Source organism: Schistocerca piceifrons, chromosome 9 (genome assembly GCF_021461385.2).
Source record: "Schistocerca piceifrons isolate TAMUIC-IGC-003096 chromosome 9, iqSchPice1.1, whole genome shotgun sequence".
Lineage (NCBI taxonomy): Eukaryota > Metazoa > Arthropoda > Insecta > Orthoptera > Acrididae > Schistocerca > Schistocerca piceifrons.
Window position 1 is genome coordinate 180,025,471 of NC_060146.1, and position 23,383 is coordinate 180,048,853.

At 42.0% G+C, this 23,383-nt stretch overlaps 1 protein-coding gene across 1 annotated transcript; it reads right to left on the bottom strand.

Annotated features, from left to right (window-relative positions):
- Positions 1-1,049: 1,049 nt before the first annotated feature.
- On the bottom strand, positions 1,050-22,961 carry LOC124716832. The gene is made up of 7 exons (XM_047243386.1): positions 22,887-22,961; positions 22,018-22,120; positions 19,855-19,946; positions 19,402-19,528; positions 15,365-15,456; positions 9,560-9,698; positions 1,050-1,264 (listed from the first exon to the last, which is right to left on the bottom strand). Exons 1-7 carry the CDS (start codon positions 22,959-22,961, stop codon positions 1,161-1,163), a joined length of 732 nt encoding a protein of 243 aa, XP_047099342.1. The 3' UTR covers positions 1,050-1,160.
- Positions 22,962-23,383: the final 422 nt, after the last annotated feature.

Below are 23,383 nucleotides of genomic sequence, written 5' to 3' on the forward strand. Positions count from 1 at the left end.
TATTTGTTTATACATCTGTACAAAGCTTTTTAGTGGATTAAGCAGTCTCAGTATGGCAACTTCTTTGCCGAAACTGTTAATGTGAATAGTTTACATCTGTCTAATCGATCCTGACGTAATGAATTATTACACGAACATTTATGTGAAATAATTGTACTTGATCGGAAAGTGTATAAGAATACTACAATCAAAACATACATTATTTACGTGGTTGACTTGAAAATAATAGCCGCGCGGGAATAGCCGAACGGTCTCCAGTGCTGCAGTCATGGACTGTTCGGCTGGTCCCAGCGGCGGTTCGAGTCCTCCCTCGGGCATGGGTGTGTGTGTTTGTCCTTACGATAATTTAAGTTAAGTACTGTGTAAGCTTAGGGACTGATGATCTCAGCAGCTAAGTCCCATAAGATTTCACACACATTTGAAGATTTGAAAATAATATTGCTTACTTTCGTGATCATCATACGCTTTGGTAAGTTTATTATACTATCCAGTGCAAGACAGTTAATCATCTACAACAATAAATAGTATCATAAGGTTGGTTTAATTACGACATGGAAGGAAATTAGCAAGGATAGTAACATGCAAAAATTTGTCATTTTTTCAGTAAAAATACATTCAAGCCCTGATCTTCAGTCAGTTGCACAAAGTAGTCAAAACGTCTTTCATTTGTTCTACAAACCACATGTAACATAACATGAAGACAAACATCACTCATTTCCAAAAATGGAAATGTGGTGGTAGAAATGCACATAATCAAAGTAAATAGGTATATATTTTCGAGCACATTCAATAGCAAAAAGTGAACAGTTGCTCATTAGCTGCAGCAGGCGAGGCTTAAAGTTCAGTGGAAAAAAGTTCGAAATGAATTAATGTACTCTGCAGTGATTTCTGTAATTATTCATGAAATTCTCTATTTGTGAAAATGGGAACAGCATGATCAGTAAGAGGTACATAGTTCTCGAAGTGTTGACACTGTTTGTAGTAAGTGTTGTAGCTGGATTCTAGATGCACTGTCAGGGCCAATGATATCTGATAACTTTGCTTCCTCCAATATTCGCAGATGTGTCCACAAGAAAAAACCTGAGTCAGAAACAACTTCACCAGTGACACACCTCACATAAGTATTGTTGACTGAACCCGTCAACTGTAATCATCTCACATCACATCCCAGCAGTCTCGATGTCTGTCAGCTTGGCAGGGCGTGGTCTCTCACACAGAGTTCGAAAGTAGCTGTACACGACTCGCAGGAAGTAGATGTTGAGCACTGGCGGAAGAAAAAAGTGAGAATTACACAGAGGGTATAGCCAGATGTTCAGCAAATCAAATATGAAGTGGTATTGCTAAGAAGCGTATCACAGGTTCTAGATACGAGAATCAAAGGTCTTGTTTAGATTGAAACACACTGTATCACTCTATAGAATGGCAGATGATTCATTCACTCATAGATCGTGCCAGGTATACAGTAACAGAAGACAAAGAAATATAACCTGCAGGCTGCATTAACACCAAACTTTTGCTACACTATTCAAAGTTTTTTATCTTCATGCCAGCTAAATTTAGTCGAGTAGACTAGAAATATCCCTGATACTCTTGACAAAGTTGCTGTCTCCTCAGTTGCCGCGCGGGATTAGCCGAGCGGTCTCAGGCGCTGCAGTCATGGGCTGAGCGGCTGGTCCCGGCGGAGGTTCGAGTCCTCCCTCGGGCCTGGGTGTGTGTGTTTGTCTTTAGGATAATTTAGGTTAAGTAGTGTGTAAGCGTAGGGACTGATGACCTTAGCAGTTAAGTCCCATAAGATTTCACACACATTTGAACATTTTGTCTCCTCGGTTATACTATCTAAATAACTACTCTTTATATTCTATTGATAGCTAACTAAATGTTATGCACATATTCCAGATTCTCAACTGCTATTTACAGTATGTAACCCATGGGGATTTCTGTACAGTATTCTTTGGTTAATTGAATGTTTACAGAGATTTGCAAACCCAAAATCAAAATTTCACCAATTTGTAGAAGATATAATTCATAAAACATGATATTTATGTTCAAATTCCTGGAGCTTTCTAAGTCTATTGCAATTAATTTTAAATTCTTCCATTTTGCACTGTTTTGTCGTTAAGGGACGACGTGGGACCTGGAAAATTTCGAAATAGTGTGTGAGGTCCAGAATGAGATTTTCACTCTGCAGCGGAGTGTGCGCTGATATGAAACTTCCTGGCAGATTAAAACTGTGTGCCGGACCGAGACTCTAACTCGGGACCTTTGCCTTTCGCGGGCAAGTGCTCTACCAACTGAGCTACCCAAGCACGACTCACACCCCATCCTCACAGCTGTGGCGACAGGGCGTGAGTCGTGCTTGGGTAGCTCAGGTGGTAGAGCACTTGCCCGCGAAAGGCAAATGTCCCGAGTTCGAGTCTCGGTCCGACACACAGTTTTAGTCTGCCAGGAAGTTTCAGTGTGTGAGGTATTTGCGAATAGTGCGATTGGTAGTAGGACGGGCTTGCAAAGGGCAGGGATCTGGCCGAAGGTCTGGTGTGTTCCAAAGCTTTAATGTATCACAAATATTCAGTGATTTGTAGCCTCAAGTAAGGACTAGAAATGTGTCGTATATCCTTAACTGAACTGGACCAAACTTTGTCGATGAAAGTATACACATCAGCGGTTCATACTGAATAATGGTCATTTGAATGGGGCACCCAATCCCCCCCCCCCTGGTCTACCAAACATAGAGCCCCATGAAATCAGGCGATCAGTTAACCAGAAGGGCATACAGAAGAATACCAGACAACATAGAACTCCCTGTACACCATGACCTAGTGTCTATAGACGGAGTTAAATCCAGGTACCATTATGGAAAATCGGCGAAGAACTGCAAGGTTTCGACTCGGAGACAGCTTGGAAAGAACTGTGGTCTGTAAGTGGACATAAGAACCGAAACGTGGTGGAGGAGACCAACAAGAAGATAGGTAGATTCAACCTGCTGAGAAAATAGTGGACAGCTTTGAAACATGTCAGCATGAGTGTTGGTAGGTATAAGCAACTAATGAACAAATAGCGCCTATCGGACTGTCCTAAATATGAGTGTGAGAAAATCCAAACACTGGACCATTTACTTCTGTATGAAGTGCGTGGCTAGGAGGGTGATCTGAATAATTTACACACATCCTCTGACTCAGTCGCAGAGCGGCTCAAGAGTATTTGTAATATTCTACAGTACTATAAGGCATATGTAAAGAATATTGTACTCATTGCAGGGCTCCAAGAATAGTTTAGTTAATACATTTCGTAAATGTAGAACGAGTAAATAAACAAAACCTGAATGGAGTGCATGGTTTTGGAACCATACGTCACACACTTGTTTCAAAAGAGAGACATAAAAAGTGGAAGGCAAAAGGGAAAAAAAGGAGTCTTTGAGGGTTACGCCGAATGTGTTGGTTTTCGCTTGTAGATGAACGCTTATGCACAGTTCAAAGTAAATAAAGTGACGGGAGCAGGACAGCAACGGGTGTTACCGTATTGTCGCACACTACTGGCCATTAAAATTGCTACACCAAGAAGAAATGCAGATGATAAAAGGGTATTCAATGGACAAATATATTATACTAGAACTGACATGTGATTACATTTTCACGCAATTTGGGTGCATAGATCCTGAGAAATCAGTACCCAGAACAACCACCTCTAGCCATAATAACGGCCTTGACACTCCTGGGCATTGAGTTAAACAGAGCTTAGATGGCGTGTACAGGTACAGCTGCCCATGCAGCTTCAACACGATACCACAGTTCATCAAGAGTAGTGACTGGCATATTGTGACGAGCCAGTTGCTCGGCCACCATTGACCAGACGTTTTCAATTGGTAAGAGATCTCGAGAATCTGCTGGCCAGGACAGCAGTCGAGCATTTTCTGTATCCAGAAAGGCCCGTACAGGACCTGCAACATGCGATCGTGCATTATCCTGCTGAAATGTGGGGTTTCGCAGGTATCGAATGAAGGGTAGAGTCACGGGTCGTAACACGTCTGAAATGTAACGTCCACTGTTCAGAGTGCCGTCAATGCGAACAAGAGGTGACCGAGACGTGTAACCAGTGGCACCCCATACCATCGCGCCGGGTGATATACCAGTATGGCGATGACGAATACACGCTTCCAATGTGCGTTCACTTCGATGTCACCAAACACGGATGCGACCATCATGATGCTGTAAACAGAACCTGGATTCATCGAAAAAATGACGTTTTGGCATTCGTGCACCCAGGTTCGTCGTTGAGCACACCGACGTAGGCACTCCTGTCTGTGGTGCAGCGTCAAGGGTAACCGCAGCCGTGGTCTCCAAGCTGATAGTCCATGCTGCTGCAAACGTCGTCCAACTGTTCGTGCAGATGGTTGTTGTCTTGCAAACGTCCCCATGTGTTGACTCAGGGATCGAGACGTGGCTGCATGATCCGTTACAGCCATACGGATAAGATGCCTGTCATCTCGACTGCTAGTGATACAAGGCCGTTGGGACCCAGCACGGCGTTCCATATTACCCTTCTGAACCCACCGATCCCATATTCTGCTAACAGTAATGGATCTCGACCAACGCGAGCAGCGATGTCGCGATACGATAAACCGCAATCGCGAGAGGCTACAATCCGACCTTTATCAAAGTCGGAAACGTGATGGTACGCATTTCTCCTCCTCACACGAGGCATCACAACAACGTTTCACCAGGCAACTCTGGTGAACTGCAATTTGTGTATGAGAAATCGGTTGGAAACTTTCCTCATGTAAGCACGTTATAGGTGCCGCCACCGGCGCCAACCTTGTGCGAATGCTCTGAAAAGCTAATCATTTGCATCTTCTTCCTGTCGGTTAAATTTCGCGTCTGTAGCACGTCATCTTCGTGGTGTAGCAATTTTAATGGCTAGTAGTGTATCTGATGGAATGGCGCATACATTGATGCAGATGGCTCCATAAATTGTCCAAAGTCTCAGAGCTGAGGTTTATAGCAAGTGCTATGTTCACAGAGGTGACAGCCTCACATATTACGTTGATCTCTGTGAGTATCACTTGCAATGTAATCTACTGAGAAAAAACTTGTCCTATGGAACAGAGAAAAAAATGTTCAATGTACTGATTCCGTCCAAGAGTAGTGTCCATTCATTAAACTTCATTGATAATGCTGATCCATACAGTGGAGAGGTAATACACTGATTTACAATGACATTGTCTCGATTATATTTAGTTATATTAAAAATATAACTGAAGCACTGAATGTGCAAATGTAACGATGTAAAAGTTGTTCTCCTGCATGGTTTTGTTTGTATGCAGTAGAGTCAATGTTGTCGTCATCTTCATTGGGCGTCAGCCATTCTGCGACTGCACTCTCTTCAGTCTGTCGATAATACAAATTTTCTGAATGTCTACTTCCAGGAGGTCGATAGCGCATTTTATGCTGCACTTTGTGTATCCTGTTGCATGGTGGTGCAATTGCAAGTGGTTTGTCTGCACACCCGTGCAGCATTTTTTTCTACATGGAATTATTCTCAGATCTCGCATCTGTGCACTGTCTATTCTGCGCTTATCATTTTCGTAAAGCACACTAGGTTCACTGCGATACAAAGGCCCAGTTTTGATATTACATTGTGAGACCTAATTTTATTTCATTTCTCATTCGTTTGCAAATTTTGATAATGTACGATTTTATTTATTAAACTTGATTATGTTATTCTCTATGTCTGTTCGCTTTGTAACTTGCGGTATATGGCTACCCAAATATAACTACTACTTCTGTAAATTAATTTTTTTTATTGCAGCTTTTACTCTTGAATGATTTTTTCCCAGTAAGAGCCAATTTTCTTTATTTTAGTTTCTGCGATTTTCATATTGCTCTTTTGGAAGTATGCATGTGCATCTTTGTAACTCACCTTCGCTTTTAGCCATTAATACATGGTCATCTGCAAATTATCATGCTTCAAGCATTTTGTTTTTGTCATTTTTTGCATCAGGTTGCTTTATTTCTTGCCATTTCTAATTCGCTGGTCGATAGTGGTAAAACAAGAGTATTGAAACACACCATACTACTTTAAGTCTGTGATTAATTTCTGCACTTTCTACAATTATATTTTTACAGAACATGATTTAAATCTTAGCACCGTAAATCAAAGTGGAAAGTACCTTTTGTGGAAACCCTTGAGATCACTTCAATCAGTAGGACTCTCCGTTGCAAGATTATGGCCCAGTACGTCGGTATTACAATTATAGTAACAATCTAAAACTCGAAACTTTTCCAAAGAAACTATGTATCATTATGTCAAAATTGAAGTGATGCTGTTACGCTGTGTGTATAAGTAAAGCACTGTGCCATAGAACATTTCACAAAAGAATGCGTCAAAATGGGGTAGAATTGATCGAAACTGAATAGAAAGAGAAACGGGGCAGTATTAATCTCAGAAAGAGGACTAAGAAAGCAACTGCTGCCACGGGATGAACCAAGACCAAGCAAACAATGAGGCAGATGATTGATGACGAGAAATAACATTAAAGAATTGTCAAAGGCACATCGCTACTAAAGACCGTTGAAACTCTTAGAATTACGAAACAGAAATGGGTTTTAATAAAGTGACTGAATTGATTTTATTTGCTCTCTGAACATCGTCTACTGGGTAAAAAACGAAAACCTTGGTTTGTTTACTTTCGCAAAGCATGTAGAACGTGTTACCTTTGGCTAAGTGGGTGAAGTGCGGTAAAATTAACGTCATTAGAAAACGTTCGTTCACTTCGCCAGAATACTGTGTGCACCAACAATCAACCAACGGACAATGATAAGTCTAAGACTCCCACACTACTGCAGCCAATCACACAAGAGAATCGTACAAACATACAGTCATTTGACCATCGGACACTCCAGTATGAACGATATAGTTACATGCATACCTGGCGAAGAGAAACAACTCAAAGATTTGAATTCAAATAAATCACCAGGTCCGGATGGAACCCCAGTTTGATTTTACAAATAGTACTCTACGGTATTGGTCCCTTACTTAGCTTGCATTTATCGTGAATCTCTCGCTGAGCAGTAAGTCCCAAGCGGCTGAGAAAAGGCGCACGTGACTACAAATATAAGAAGGGTTAAAAGAACGGATTCGCAAAATTACGTATCAACATCCCAAACTTCTGTTTGCTGCAGAATCCTTGAACAAATTTTCAGTTCGAATATAACAAGCATTCTTGAGGCTCAGGAGATTATGTCCACGAATCAGCGTGGTTTTATTGGGAGAATTTAAGGAAATAGTGCTTCACCTGTAAAGGAGACCGCATATACAGGGTGTTGCAAGAAGGTACGGCCAAACTTTCAGGAAACATTCCTCACACACAAATAAAGAAAAGATGTTATGTGGACATGTGTCTGGAAACGCTTAATTTCCATGTTAGAGCTCATTTTAGTTTCGTCAGTATGTACTGTACTTCCTCGATTCACCGCCAGTTGGCCCAATTGAAGGAAGGTAATGTTCACTTCGGTGCTTGTGTTGACATGCGACTCATTGCTCTACAGTACTAGCATCAAGCACATCAGTACGTAGCATCAACAGGTTAGTGTTCATCACGAACGTGGTTTTGCAGTCAGTGCAATGTTTACAAATGCGGAGTTGGCAGATGCCCATTTGATGTATAGATTAGCACGGGGCAATAGCCGTGCCGCGGTACCTTTGTATCGAGACAGATTTCCAGAACGAAGGTGTCCCGACAGGAAGACGTTCGAAGCAATTGATCGGCGTCTTATGGAGCACGGAACATTCCAGCCTATGACTCGCGACTGGGGAAGACCTAGAACGACGAGGACACCTGCAATGGACGAGGCAATTCTTCGTGCAGTTGACGATAATCCTAATGTCAGCGTCAGAGAAGTTGCTGCTGTACAAGGTAACGTTGGCCACGTCACTGTATGGAGAGTGCTACGGGAGAACCAGTTGTTTCCGTACCCATGTACAGCGTGTGCAGGCACTATCGGCAGCTGATTGGCCTCTACGGGTACACTTCTGCGAATGGTTCATCCAACAATGTGTCAATCCTCATTTCAGTGCAAATGTTCTCTTTACGGATGAGGCTTCATTCCAACGTGATCAAATTGTAAATTTTCACAATCAACATGTGTGGGCTGACGAGAATCCGCTCGCAATTGTGCAATCACGTCATCAACGCAGATTTTCTGTGAACGTTTGAGCAGGCAATGTTGGTGATGTCTTGATTGGGCCCCATGTTCTTCCACCTACGCTCAGTGGAGCACGTTATCATGATTTCATACGGGATACTCTACCTGTGCTGCTAGAACATGTGCCTTTACAAGGACGACACAACATGTGGTTCAAGCACGATGGAGCTCCTGCACATTTCAGTCGAAGTGTTCGTACGCTTCTCAACAACAGATTCGGTGACCGATGGATTGGTAGAGGTGGACCAATTCCATGGCCTCCACGCTCTCATGACCTCAACCCTCTTGACTTTCATTTATGGGGGCATTTGAAAGCTCTTGTCTACGCAACCCCGGTATCAAATGTAGAAACTCTTCGTGCTCGTATTGTGGACGGCTGTGATACAATACGCCATTCTCCAGGGCTGCATCAGCGCATCAGGGATTCCATGCGACGGAGGGTGGATGCATGTATCCTCGCTAACGGAGGACATTTTGAACATTTCCTGTAACAAAGTGTTTGAAGTCACGCTGGTACGTTCTGTTGCTGTGTGTTTCCATTCCATGATTAATGTGATTTGAAGAAAAGTAATAAAATGATCTCTAACATGGAAAGTAAGCGTTTCCGGACCCATATCCACATAACATATTTTCTTTCTTTGTGTGTGTGAGGAATGTTTCCTGAAAGTTTGGCCGTACCTTTTTGTAACACCCTGTAGACGCTGTTGCGGCCTATTCTTGAGTACCGCTCGAGTGTTTGGGATCCACACGAGGTCGGATTGAAGGAAGATATCGAAGCAGTTCAGAAGCGGGCTGCTAGATTTGTTGCCGGTAGCGTTGAACAATGAGTAAGTGTTACGGAGATGCTTCAGAAACTCGAAAGGAAATCACTGGAGGCAGTGCGACGTTCTTTCCGAAAAACACTATTGACAAAATTTAGAGAACCGGCATTTGAAGCTGACTGCCTAAAGATTCTACTGCCGCGAAAGGACCGCGAAGGTAAGATACGAAAAATTAGGACTCATACGGAGACACGCAGATAGTCGTTTTTCTCTCTGTCTATTTGCGAGTGGAACAGGAAGGGAAATGACTAGTTACCCTCAGCCACACACCGTACGGTAGCTTGCGGAGTATCTACGTCGATGTAAATGTAGATCTGACGATAAATCGCTAGGTGGTTCGAAACTGGTAATGGGATATTAAAAATTGAAGAACAAAACCAAAGGGGACTGGTTGCAATAATTTCCAGAAGCATTTATTCGATTGTTTATAGTACCATAGGCTGGAATGAAAAATAGAGTAATTCTGGTGGAGGTTAGTGACTTTTGCACCAGTCTGTATATTAATAAGATGTATATTCTGTATAATAATCGTATACTTACACAAAAGCAAGAAGGTAATAGCGACAATAAAAAGGCCGTATGAATCCGCCGCCATGAAGACGACCACACAAATCACGATCGCTACTGCGGTGCCCAGGGTTTCCAGAACGATCCATGGAAGAAGCATGTTAGCCTTTTCCTGAAATGTAAAAGGAAAATCTGATCTTACTTAGCTTTCTTAGTTAGCCCTCTGCCGCCGAGCAGTGTGTCAGCAGTGCGCAAGTAGCAACATTACTGCATTTACTAGGCAGTCTTGTATTTTAATAACTGTTTAAATTTTGTGTCGAATTGTTTGTGCTCTCTGTAGATTAGTTCAGACGTTCTTTGCCCAACAGTATTTAGCATGGATAGGGACTGCGACTGCTGTGTTTGGATGCGGGCTAAGTTGGCAGCCCTTCGCTCCCTGCTTCAGGCAGTGTTGGCTTCGGTCACACAGCTTGAGGCTGTTGCCAGTGGGCATCACTGTGGGGGTCCGAATGGGGGTTTGTCGGGGACGGCCAGCTCGTCCCACGCATCCCCCGATCGGACTATGGCTGTGGCTCCCCGGGATACTGCCCACGTTGAGAATGACCCCTCACCCGTGGTAAAGTGGTAGGTCGTCTCGAGGTGTGGCAGGGGGCAAAGACATTCCAGAGGGCTGAATGGAAGGCCTCTCCAGTTTGTCTGACGAACCGGTTTCAGGCTCTGTCTCCGGCTAATACTGACCTTTGGCCGGACATGGCTGCTTGTCCTGTTCCAGAGGTTGCCTCAGTCGGCAAGATCCGGACGGTCGCAGAGGGTGGGCTTACTGGTAGTTGGGAGCTCCAACGTTAGGCGCGTAATGGGGCCCCTTAGGGATATGGCAGCAAGAGAGGGGAAGAAAACCAATGTGCACTCCGTTCCAGATGTGGGAAGGGTCCTTCGGGATGCCATGAAGGGTACAGGACGCACCCATCAGCAAGTGGTCGCTCATGTCGGCACCAATGATGTGTGTCGCTATGGATTGGAGGAAATCCTCTCTGGCTTCCGGCAGCTATCTGGTGAAGACTGCCAGTTTTGCTAAGGGGATGGAAGCAGAGCTCACCACCAGCGGCATCGCCGACAAGTCTTACTGCGGACCTTTGGTACAGAGCCGGGTAGAGGGTCTGAATCAGAGGCTGAGACGGTTCTGCCACCGTGTGGGCTGCAGATTCCTCGACTTGCGCCATAGGGTGGTGGGGTTTCGGGTTCCGCTGGATAGGTCAGGAGTCCACTACACGCAACAAGCGACTACACGGGTAGCAGGGGTTGTGTGGCGTGGGCTGGGCGGTTTTTTAAGGTAGATGGCCTTGGGCAAGTACAGAAAGGGCAACAGCCTCAACGGGTGCGGGTCAAAGTCAGGACATGTGGAGACCAAGCAGCAATCGGTATTGTAATTGTCAACTGTCGAAGGTGCGTTGGTAAAGTACCAGAACTTCAAGCGCTGATAGAAAGCACCGAAGCTGAAATCATTATAGGTGCAGAAAGCTGGCTGAAGCCAGAGATAAATTCTGCCGAAATTTTTACAAAGCTACAGACGGTGTTTAGAAAGGATAGATTGCATGCAACCGGTGGTGGAGCGTTCATCGCTGCTTGTAGTAGTTTATCCTGTAGTTAAGTAGAAGTGGATAGTTCCTGTGAATTATTATGGATGGAGGTTATACGCAACAACCGAGCTAGGATAATAATTGGCTCCTTTTCCAAACTCCCGACTCAGCAGCGTTAGTGGCAAAAGAAGTGAGACATTTCACATAAATTTTCTCAGCATATTACTTAGGTGGAGATTGCAATTTACCAGATATAGACTGGGACACTCAGATGTTTAGGACGGGTGGTAGGGACAGAGCATCGAGTGACATTATACTGAGTGCACTATCCGAAAATTACCTCGAGCAACTAAACAGAGAACCGACTCGTGGAGATAACATCTTGGACCTACTGATAACAAACAGACCCAAACTTTTCGACTCTGTATGTGCAGAACAGGGAATCAGTGATCATAAGGCCGTTGCAGCATCCCTGAATATGGAAGTAAATAGGAATATACACTCCTGGAAATGGAAAAAAGAACACATTGACACCGGTGTGTCAGGCCCACCATACTTGCTCCGGACACTGCGAGAGGGCTGTACAAGCCATGATCACACGCACGGCACGGCACAGCGGACACACCAGGAACAGCGGTGTTGGCCGTCGAATGGCGCTAGCTGCGCAGCATTTGTGCACCGCCGCCGTCAGTGTCAGCCAGTTTGCCGTGGCATACGGAGCTCCATCGCAGTCTTTAACACTGGTAGCATGCTGCGACAGCGTGGACGTGAACCGTATGTGCAGTTGACGGACTTTGAGCGAGGGCGTATAGTGGGCATGCGGGAGGCCGGGTGGACGTACCGCCGAATTGCTCAACACGTGGGGCGTGAGGTCTCCACAGTACATCGATGTTGTCGCCAGTGGTCGGCGGAAGGTGCACGTGCCCGTCGACCTGGGACCGGACCGCAGCGACGCACGGATGCACGCCAAGACCGTAGGATCCTACGCAGTGCCGTAGGGGACCGCACCGCCACTTCCCAGCAAATTAGGGACACTGTTGCTCCTGGGGTATCGGCGAGGACCATTCGCAACCGTCTCCATGAAGCTAGGCTACGGTCCCACACACTGTTAGGCCGTCTTCCGCTCACGCCCCAACATCGTGCAGCCCGCCTCCAGTGGTGTCGCGACAGGCGTGAATGGAGGGACGAATGGAGACGTGTCGTCTTCAGCGATGAGAGTCGCTTCTGCCTTGGTGCCAATGATGGTCGTAAGCGTGTTTGGCGCCGTGCAGGTGAGCGCCACAATCAGGACTGCATACGACCGAGGCACACAGGGCCAACACCCGGCATCATGGTGTGGGGACCGATCTCCTACACTGGCCGTACACCACTGGTGATCGTCGAGGGGACACTGAATAGTGCACGGTACATCCAAACCGTCATCGAACCCATCGTTCTACCATTCCTAGACCGGCAAGGGAACTTGCTGTTCCAACAGGACAATGCACGTCCGCATGTATCCCGTGCCACCCAACGTGCTCTAGAAGATGTAAGTCAACTACCCTGGCCAGCAAGATCTCCGGATCTGTCCCCCATTGAGCATGTTTGGGACTGGATGAAGCGTCGTCTCACGCGGTCTGCACGTCCAGCACGAACGCTGGTCCAACTGAGGCGCCAGGTGGAAATGGCATGGCAAGCCGTTCCACAGGACTACATCCAACATCTCTACGATCGTCTCCATGGGAGAATAGCAGCGTGCATTGCTGCGAAAGGTGGATATACACTGTACTAGTGCCGACATTGTGCATGCTCTGTTGCCTGTGTCTATGTGCCTGTGGTTCTGTCAGTGTGATCATGTGATGTATCTGACCCCAGGAATGTGTCAATAAAGTTTCCCCTTCCTGGGACAATGAATTCACGGTGTTCTTATTTCAATTTCCAGGAGTGTAAAAAAAGGGAGGAAGGTTTATCTGTTTAGCAAGAGTAATAGGAGGCAGATTTCAGACTACCTAACAGATCAAAACAAAAATTTCTGTTCCGACACTGACAATGTTGAGCGTTTATGGAAAAAGTTCAAGGCAATCGTAAATGCGTTTTATACAGGTACGTGCCGAGTAAAACTGTGAGGGACGGAAAAAACCCACCGTGGTTCAACAACAAAGTTAGGAAACTACTGCGAAAGCAAAGGGAGCTTCACTGCAAGTTTAAACTCAGCTAAAACCTCGCAGGCAAACAGAAGCTAAACGATGTCAAAGTTAGCGTAAGGCGTGCTATGCGTGAAGCGTTCAGTGAATTCGAAAGTGAAATTCTATGTACCGTCTTGAGAGAAAATCCTAGGAAGTTCTGGTCTTACGTTAAATCAGTAAGTGGCTCGAAACAGCATATCCAGGCACTCCGGGATGATGATGGCATTCAAACAGAGGATGACACGCGTAAAGCTGAAATACTAAACACCTTTTTCCAAAGCTGTTTCACAGAGGAAGACCGCACTGCAGTTCCTTCTCTAAATCCTCGCACGAACGAAAAAATGGTTGACATCGAAATAAGTGCCCAAGGAATAGAAAAGCAACTGAAATCACTCAACAGAGGAAAGTCTGCTGGACCTGACGGGATACCAATTCGATTCTACACGGAGTACGCGAAAGAACTTGCCCCCCTTCTAACAGCCGTGTACCGCAAGTCTCTAGAGGAGCGGAAGGTTCCAAATGATTGGAAAAGAGCACAGGTAGTCCCAGTCTTCAAGAAGGGTCGTCGAGCGGATGCGCAAAACTATAGACCTATATCTCTGACATCTATCTGTTGTAGAATTTTAGAACATGTTTTTTGCTCGCGTATCATGTCATTTCTGAAAACCCAGAATCTACTCTGTAGGAATCAACATGGATTCCGGAAACAGCGATCGTGTGAGACCCAACTCGCTTTATTTGTTCATGAGATTAGATACAGGCTTCCAGGTAAATGCCATTTTCCTTGACTTCCGGAAGGAGTTCGATACAGTTCCGCACTGTCGCCTGATAAACAAAGTAAGAGCCTACGGAACATCCGACCAGCTGTGTGGCCGGATTGAAGAGTTTTTAGCAAACAGAACACAGCATGTTGTCATCAATGGAGAGACGTCTACAGACGTTAAAGTAACCTCTGGCGTGCCACAGGGGAGTGTTATGGGACCATTGCTTTTCACAATATATATAAATGACCTAGTAGATAGTGTCGGAAGTTCCATGCGGCTTTTCACGAATGATGCTGTAGTATACAGAGAAGTTGCAACATTAGAAAATTGCAGCGAAATGCAGGAAGATCTGCAGCGGATAGGCACTTGGTGCAGGGAGTGGCAACTGACCCTTAACATAGACAAATGTAATGTATTGCGAATACATAGAAAGAAGGATCCTTTATTGTGTGATTATATGATAGCGGAACAAACACTGGTAGCAGTTACTTCTGTAAAATATCTGGGAGTATGCGTGCGGAACGATTTGAAGTGGAATGATCATATAAAATTGTTTGGTAAGGTGGGTGCATGCAAAACACTCGTTCGACCTATACTTGAGTATTGCTCATCAGTGCGGGATCCGTACCAGGTCGGGTTGACAGAGGAGATAGAGAAGATCCAAAGAAAAGCGGTGCGTTTTGTTACAGGCTTATTTGGTAAGCGTGATAGCGGTACGGAGATGTTTTGCAAACTCAAGTGGCATACTCTGCAAGAGAGGCGCTCTGCATCGCGGTGTAGCCTGCTGTCCAGGTTTCGAAAGGGTGCGTTTCTGGATGAGGTATCGAATATATTGCTTCCCCCTACTTACACCTCCCGAGGAGATCACGAATGTAAAATTAGAGTGATTCGAGCGCGCACGAAGGCTTTCCGGCAGTCGTTCCTCCCGCGAACCATACGCGACTGGAACAAGAAAGGGAGGTAATGACAGTGGCACGTTAAGTGCCCTCCGCCACAAACCGTTGGGTGGCTTGCGGAGTATAAATTTAGATGTAGCTGTATATATTTGCTTCTTTAATTAAATAAATGTTGTGTTGTGAGCACTATGTATTTGCTGTCCTCAAAACAAAATCCCCTGACTTCAGCTGATAAAAATAATCATTTCTACGTAACTGACAAAATGTACTTCTTACCAAAATCAGATACTGTACAGTAAATAGTAACAATAATAATATAGGTAAAACAGTCTCAGTATTTCATTTGAAATATCAGGAATGAAATTAAAGGTTATGAAAAGATAATTTTGTTCAGTTTCTGATCAACAAAGTGTATTCCTGAAGTAACACACTTTACCTGCGTGGCTCCAACGAGGACAGTTATGCTACACACAGTATGGATAATGCCCCACACTAGACTTATGATTACTTCCAGTCTAGTATCTGCATCTGAAACAGGAAAATTATTACTTGACTTTCTCATAACTAGGGTATGTATACAAAAGACAATGAAGAAATCACATTGTAATTGAATACCTGCTGCGTTTCCATATTTCTCCTTAGACATTCGTGTGTTTAGGTTATTAATGGTGTCCTGAGGGGCAGGCAAATTAACTCAATAAAGGCATCGAATGAGCTCCTTACCACACATGAGCTTATAAATGTCGCTGAACATCTAATTTGCTGCTTTAGCTCTCTCATTATAAATTATTAATGTGGTTATCGAAACTGAATAGAAAGAGAAACCGGGCAGTATTAGTCTCAGAAAGAGGACTAAGAAAGCAACTGCTGCCTCGGGATAAAGCAAGACCAAGCAGTCAATGAGGCAGATGACTGATGGCCAGAAATAACATTAAAGAATTTTCAAAGGCACATCGTTACCAAAGACCGCTGAACTCTTAGAATTACGAAACAGAAATGTGTTTTAATAAAGTGACTGAATTGATTTTATTTGCTCTCTGAAAATCGTTGACTGCGTAAAAAACAAAACAAAAAAACCTTGGTTTATTTACTTTTTCAAAGCATGTGGAACGTGTTACCTTTGGCTAAGTGTGTGAAGTGCGGTTAAATTAACGTCATTAGAAAACATTCGTTTAGTTCGCCAGAATACTGTGTGCACCAACAATCAACCAACGGACAATGAATAATAATAATAATAATAATCATCATCATCATCCCAGAGCAAACAAACAAAGAACAACACGCACCAATTAAGCAATCAGAGGAAAAAGAAATCTTAAAACAGCCGCCCGAACAAGCACAAATAGAACACGAAGTGACACACATGTTAGATATAGAAGAAAAATTTCAGCTGACATATATAGAACACAAAGACACAAATACAGACAATAGACCATTCTTGCATAGACCACCAAATAACCCACAAGTCGAAACAAAAATAAAAACTATCAACACACTCATACACAACAAAATAAATGAAAATACAACTATGGACGACATACAGCTACTGGTTTATATAGGAGCACTCACTACACTAAATATACACACTAAGCAGAGATCGAAACAAACCAACACACAGAAGAAACCCAAAAAACCAGCACGGCAGCACAGGCTACAGATCAGAATAAAAAAACTGAGAAAAGACATCGGACAGCTAACACAATTTATAAGAAATGAAATATCGGACAAAAAACGAAAAAGGTTAGGTAAAATCTCACAACAAGAAGCGGTAGAGCAATTAGACGAAAAGAAGCAGAAATTACAAGCATTGGACAAACGACTTACAAGATACAAAAAAAGTGAAAATAGAAGGAAACAAAACCAAACATTCAACACAAACCAAAAGAAATTTTACCAGACAATAGATAACACACAGATTAAAATAGACAATCCACCAAACATAACAGACATGGAACACTTCTGGAGCAACATATGGTCAAACCCAGTACAACGTAACAGACACGCACGGTGGATACAAGCAGAAACTGGCTCATACAAGATGATACCACAAATGCGTGAAGTGATAATTTTGCAACACGAAGTCACCCGAGCAATTAATTCTATGCACAATTGGAAAGATCCTGGAAAAGATAAAATAGCAAATTTCTGGCTAAAGAAGTTCACCTCAACACATTCACATCTAACTAAACTATCTAACAGTTACATTGCAGACCCATACACATTCCCTGATACACTTACACATGGAATAACTTATCTGAAACCTAAAGATCAAGCAGACACAGCAAACCCAGCTAAATATCGCCCCATAACATGCCTACCAACAATATACAAAATATTAACTTCAGTCATTACACAGAAATTGACACATACAACACAGAACAAAATTATAAATGAAGGACAAAAAGCCTGTTGCAAAGGAGCACAAGGATGTAAAGAGCAACTGATAATAGATGCAGAGGTGACATATCAAGCTAAAACTAAACAAAGGTCGCTACACTATGCATACATCGATTACCAAAAAGCTTTTGATAGTGTACCCCACTCATGGTTACTACAAATATTGGAAATATACAAAGTAGATCCTAAATTGATACAGTTCCTAAACATAGTAATGAAAAATTGGAAAACCACACTTAATATCCAAACAAATTCAAATAATATCACATCACAGCCAATACAGATTAAGCGTGGAATATACCAAGGAGACTCATTAAGTCCTTTCTGGTTCTGCCTTGCTCTGAACCCTCTATCCAACATGCTAAATTATACAAATTATGGATACAATATTACTGGAACATACCAACACAAAATCACATATTTGCTATACATGGATGATCTAAAACTACTGGCAGCAACAAATCAACAACTCAACCAATTACTAAAGATAACAGAAGTATTCAGCAATGATATAAATATGGCTTTTGGAACATAAAAATGTAAGGAAAATAGCATAGTCAAGGGAAAACACACTAAACAAGAAGATTACACATTGGATAATCACAGCGACTGCATAGAAGCGATGGAAAAAACAGATGCCTATAAATATCTAGGATAGAGACAAAAAATAGGAATAGATAATACAAATATTAAAGAAGAACTAAAAGAAAAATATAGACAAAGACTAACAAAAATACTGAAAACAGAATTGGCAGCAAGAAACAAGACAAAAGCTATAAATACTTAAGCTATACCAATATTGACCTACTCATTTGGAGTAGTGAAATGGAGTAACACAGACCTAGAAGCACTCAATAAACTTACACGATCACAATGCCACAAATATAGAATACATCACATACATTCAGCAACAGAAAGATTCACATTAAGCAGAAAGGAAGGAGGAAGGGGATTTATCGACATAAAAAACCTACATTATGGACAATTTAAGAAAATTCTTTATAGAACGAGCAGAAACTAGCAGAATACACAAAGCAATCACTAATATAAATACATCAGCTACACCATTGCAATTTCATAACCACTTTTACAACCCTTTAGATCTCATAACATCAACAGATACTAAGAAAGTAAATTTGAAAAAGAAAACACTACATGGTAAGCACCCGTATCATCTAACACAGCCACACATCGATCAAGACGCATCCAACGCATGGCTAAGAAAAGGCAATATATACAGTGAGACGGAAGGATTCATGATTGCAATACAGGATCAAACCATAAACACCAAATATTACAGCAAGCATATTATTAAAGATCCCAATACCACAACAGATAAATGCAGACTTTGCAAAGAACAAATAGAAACAGTAGACCACATCACAAGCGGATGTACAATACTAGCAAATACAGAATACCCCAGAAGACACGACAATGTAGCAAAAATAATACATCAACAACTTGCCATACAACATAAACTAATAAAACAACACGTTCCCACATACAAGTATGCACCACAAAATGTACTGGAGAATGATGAATACAAATTATACTGGAAGAGAACCATTATAACAGATAAAACAACACCACATAACAAACCTGACATCATACTCACCACTAAAAAGAAGAAATTAACACAACTAATCGAAATATCCATACCCAATACAACAAATATACAAAAGAAAACATGAGAAAAAATTGAAAAAATACATCCAACTGGCTGAGGAAGTCAAGGACATGTGGCATCAGGATAAAGTTGACATTGTACCAATTATACTATCAACTACAGGAGTCATACCACACAATATCCACCAGTACATCAACGCAATACAGCTACATCCAAACGTATAAATACAACTACAGAAATCTGTAATTATTGATACATGTTCAATTACCCGAAAGATCCTAAATGCAATGTAACATATACTGTACAGTTAAAAGGAAGTCACGCTTGATCAAGGTCCGCGTCACTTTCCATTTTTGACCAGATATAACGTCTGAGAAAAGATAGAATAATAATAATAATAATAATAACAATAATTAAATGGATAGTCTGAATAATAATCGTATACTTACACACAAGCAAGAAGATAATAAGGCTGTATGAACTCGCCGCCATGAAGACGACCACACAAATTACGATCGCTACTGCGGTGCCCAGGGTTTCCACAACGATCCATGGAAGAAGCATGCTAGCCTTTTCCTGAAATGTAAAAGAAAAATCTGATCTTACTGGTATATATTTGCTTCTTTAATTATATAAATGTTGTGTTGTGAGCAATATGTATTTGCTGCCCTCAAAACAAATTTCCCTGACATCACTGATAAAAATAATCATTTCTACGGAACTGACAAAATGTGCTTCTTACCACAATCAGATACTGTACAGTAAATAGTAACAATAATAATATACGTAGAAAAATCTCAGTATTTCATTTGAAACATCAGGAATGAAATTAAAGGTTACGAAAAGATAATTTTGTTCAGTTTCTGATCAACAAAGTGTATTTCTGAAGTAACACATTTTACCTGCGTGACTCCAACGAGGAGAATTATGCTACACACAGCATGGATAACGCCACACACGAGGCCTGTGATTACTTCCAGTTTAGTATCTGCAACTGAAACAGGAAAACTATTACTTGACTTTCTCATAACTAAGGTATGTACAAAAAGACAATGAAGAAGTCACATTGTAAATTAATACCTGTAGCGTCTCCATATTTCTCCTTACACAGTCGTGTGTTTAGGTTATTAATGGTGTACTAAGGGGCAGGCAAATTAACTCAATAAAGGCATTAAACGAGGTCCTTAACACACATGACCTCGAAAATGTCTCTGTACAACTAATCTGCTGCTTTAGCTCTGTCATAAATTATTAATGTGGAACTCTAATTGGTTCGCTTTCTTGTCCGTCTGCCCAACTGTTGAGGATCATTTTCCCCCAGGAAAAGTTAATTACATCAAGGTACACTCCAAGGTACTTACTAAGGTTCAGGGACCCTTGACGATGTAAAAAATTTAAGTTTCTAAGTCAATGAAATCAAATGATATGGCCATTTGCATCACATATTTTGATACTGGAAAACTCGCTCATCAAGTCTATCTGATGCTTCCCGTTGTCTTATAACGACGTAATTAGGCAAGAATCAAGGTTTTACATTGTAGGTAAAATAAAAAATCTGAAACTTGTTAAATTGCTACTATATCACATAAAAAATATCTTTTGCCATTGGAACACGCATTTCATTCATCATCCGTCACAAGCATAATGGACGAACATTCCTGCATGCAAACAAAAAACGTCACTTGTAGTCATTTCTTAGTACGTAAACAAAAAAATGTTTTGTTAAACCTTCTCTCCCTACATAAAAATGTCCATCGCTAGTTTCCTCTTGTATATCCAGCCTAGTCTGAGGAACTGTTACAGAGAATTTGATATGGTCTTGGAATTCCCAGGATCAATATTCTGCCAGTAGCGATATCGATTGCAGGCAAAAATCATGAAGGTTCTCAATTCCCATGATGGACGAACTAACGTAATTTTGTACAGAACCCTCAGTGTGCGAGCCCTACTCACACTTGTCCATTTTTTTTCTTCTTCATTATGTCAGCTCTTTTTTATGATTAACCACCCACGTAGCTAGCGAAAGAAGCGAAATGAAAAGATAAATTGGGGAGGGAGAACGAAAAAAAACATGTATTACTAACGAAAGTTCAATGAAGTATTATATAGGACGTTCGCGATAGCAGCTCACGCTTCTACTCGTTACTCTCATTGCAGCATGAATGTTGAAAACTTCATTCGAGAAAACGTGACAGATAAGAAGAAACGCTTCCGAATCAATGATTAAGTCTGCCTCTCAAACAAGCCATCGTCAAGGTTAGCTAGTGCTGTAATTGCTGCTTAGATGAAGAACAAACATACAGAGAAGCAGAGTTAATTTGAAAATAAAAGCATTAAAACATTAAAATAGGTCCAAAACTGGAGAATAAAATCTGTTCGTTCAGGTGTATTAAGACTAAATGCAAAAAATAAAATAACTTTCAGCTTCATAATATTCACCTCTTGTCGAAGTGCAGAGTTTAACAAAAGTCAAGGCGATGTCCAAGAGTCTAAAATAGTATCAATCACGCCATTAAAAATTATGCTGAAAGAGAAAAAAAAGGAAAAAGAGGGACAAGAACTTCGAAAAAATGCTGAGAGGAGAAAGTAAAAGACGATAAGCTTTAGGGACAATCTGTGAAAAGAAAGCGTAAATAGAAGACCTCAAATTCTATTAAATCAAAACTGTGCGCCAACTACGAGGCGAGAAAAAAAAGATATCTTTTGCGCCAGTTGCGGTGAGAATTTCGAAGACTGTTGAGCGCGGTGTCAGCAACAAGGGCACAAGGCATTTTGTAGTTATGCAGGCTCAGTATCTCATCTTTCTGATCATTATTCAAGCTTGATGATTGCGCGATTTTAACCTCCACTAACTCCGGCCTTACCTGACAAGTTGACCCAGACTGTGCAAATGTAAACTTCGTAAAAAAAATCGCTAAAACAAATAATTTACAGATAGAGTTTAACTTGTCATAAAACTGGTAAATCAGACTACTAGATAATGCGCACATTGACGAATTCTTTACTTGTTACAGAGTAAAATTGGTCTTTCCACAGCAACAAGTATATGAAGTGTGCATTCTTACCCATCTCTTCCGCCTTAACCTCCGCCTTAACCTCATCGCCATCGACGTACTGACGGGTCTCCAAATTGTACGCTGTTGTTGCTATCTGCACACGGCTCGAAACCTGCAATGCAAAAAAAAAAGGCATTTGCACTTACTTGGTTCCGGGTTATGCGTGATACATTTTAAGGGGACCACACCGTGCCTATCTAACCCATGTTAATTTAGGCAAGTATTTGATCCATTTCTGAAAAAACTATTTTGATGCAAGACCTTAATATTCTTACTGTATGTTGCATGATGCTAATGGTCAGCTGTACTGAAAACTACTTTATCCATTTTATAGTTTTTAAGAAATACATTTAAATTTATTAACAAAAAATATTAAGTTTTTTCTGGAGAAAATATTTTTTGTGAACTTCCTGATGGGGGGAATATGAAATGGAGTAATATGGAAGAATGTAAAACAAAGGCTGGACAGTGGAACGTCAAAATGAACAATTACCTACCAGAAAAAAATCCTATGGACAGAACTACACAGAAAAAATGACTGGTTGGTGGTATATGTGCTGTAGCATCCAGGAATAACTGACTGGGTGCAATGATACGGAATGGTAGTGGGAAAATATAGTAGGACCATGTAAAGAGTAGAATATCCAAATTAGGTTATATGGAATGTTGGGTGCAGTAACCACGTAGAATTGACAAGATTGCAACAGATAGCGAAAGATAGAACAGCACCAAACCAGTGAAATGCTTGTTGCGTTAGAAAACATAAAAAAGAGCATGAGGGGAAATTGGAGTTCACTTTTTATGTACAACACCCGGGTGAAGTGGTCAATGCAAGGAAGCCACAATAATTTCATTACTATAATTTCTCGTGTACTCACCAGATAAAAGATGGCGATGCTGATAGTGGTTGTTTTCAGGGAGCACCCACAGGAACACTGGGTTAGAATTGCCATCTCTGCAACAAAATGGTTCAAATCGTTCTGAGCACTATGGGACAACTTCTGAGGTCTTCAGTCCCCTAGAACTTAGAACTACTTAAACCTAACTAACCTAAGGACATCACACACATCCATGCCCGAGGCAGCATTCGAACCTGCGACCGTTGCGGTCGCGCGGTTCCAGACTGTAGCGCCTAGAACCGCTCGGCCACACCTTCCGGACCATCTCTGCAACACTTTTTGGTTTTGTGTCTGGGAAGTTGCTCTGTACTAAAGGAACGATGGTCACGTTTTATACAGAAACTTGTAGCGGTCAGGGAATTGATGGCCATATTTTTATGGGAGCTGGTGGGTAGAGCTGAAAATACACTGCTGGCCATTAAAATTGCTGCACCACGAGGATGACATGCTACAGACGCGAAATTTAACCGATAGGA

What these genes read in the sequence shown, in the direction of transcription:
- LOC124716832 (XM_047243386.1), bottom strand. Translation starts at nt 22,961, where the DNA reads ATGGCAATTCTAACCCAGTGTTCCTGTGGGTGCTCCCTGAAAACAACC. An exon ending in GCATCGCCATCTTTTATCTG is followed by an intron (nt 22,121 to 22,886) that starts GTGAGTACACGA and finishes TTTGCATTGCAG; the next exon opens with GTTTCGAGCCGTGTGCAGAT. An exon ending in TCCTCGTTGGAGCCACGCAG is followed by an intron (nt 9,699 to 15,364) that starts GTAAAGTGTGTT and finishes TTTACATTTCAG; the next exon opens with GAAAAGGCTAACATGCTTCT.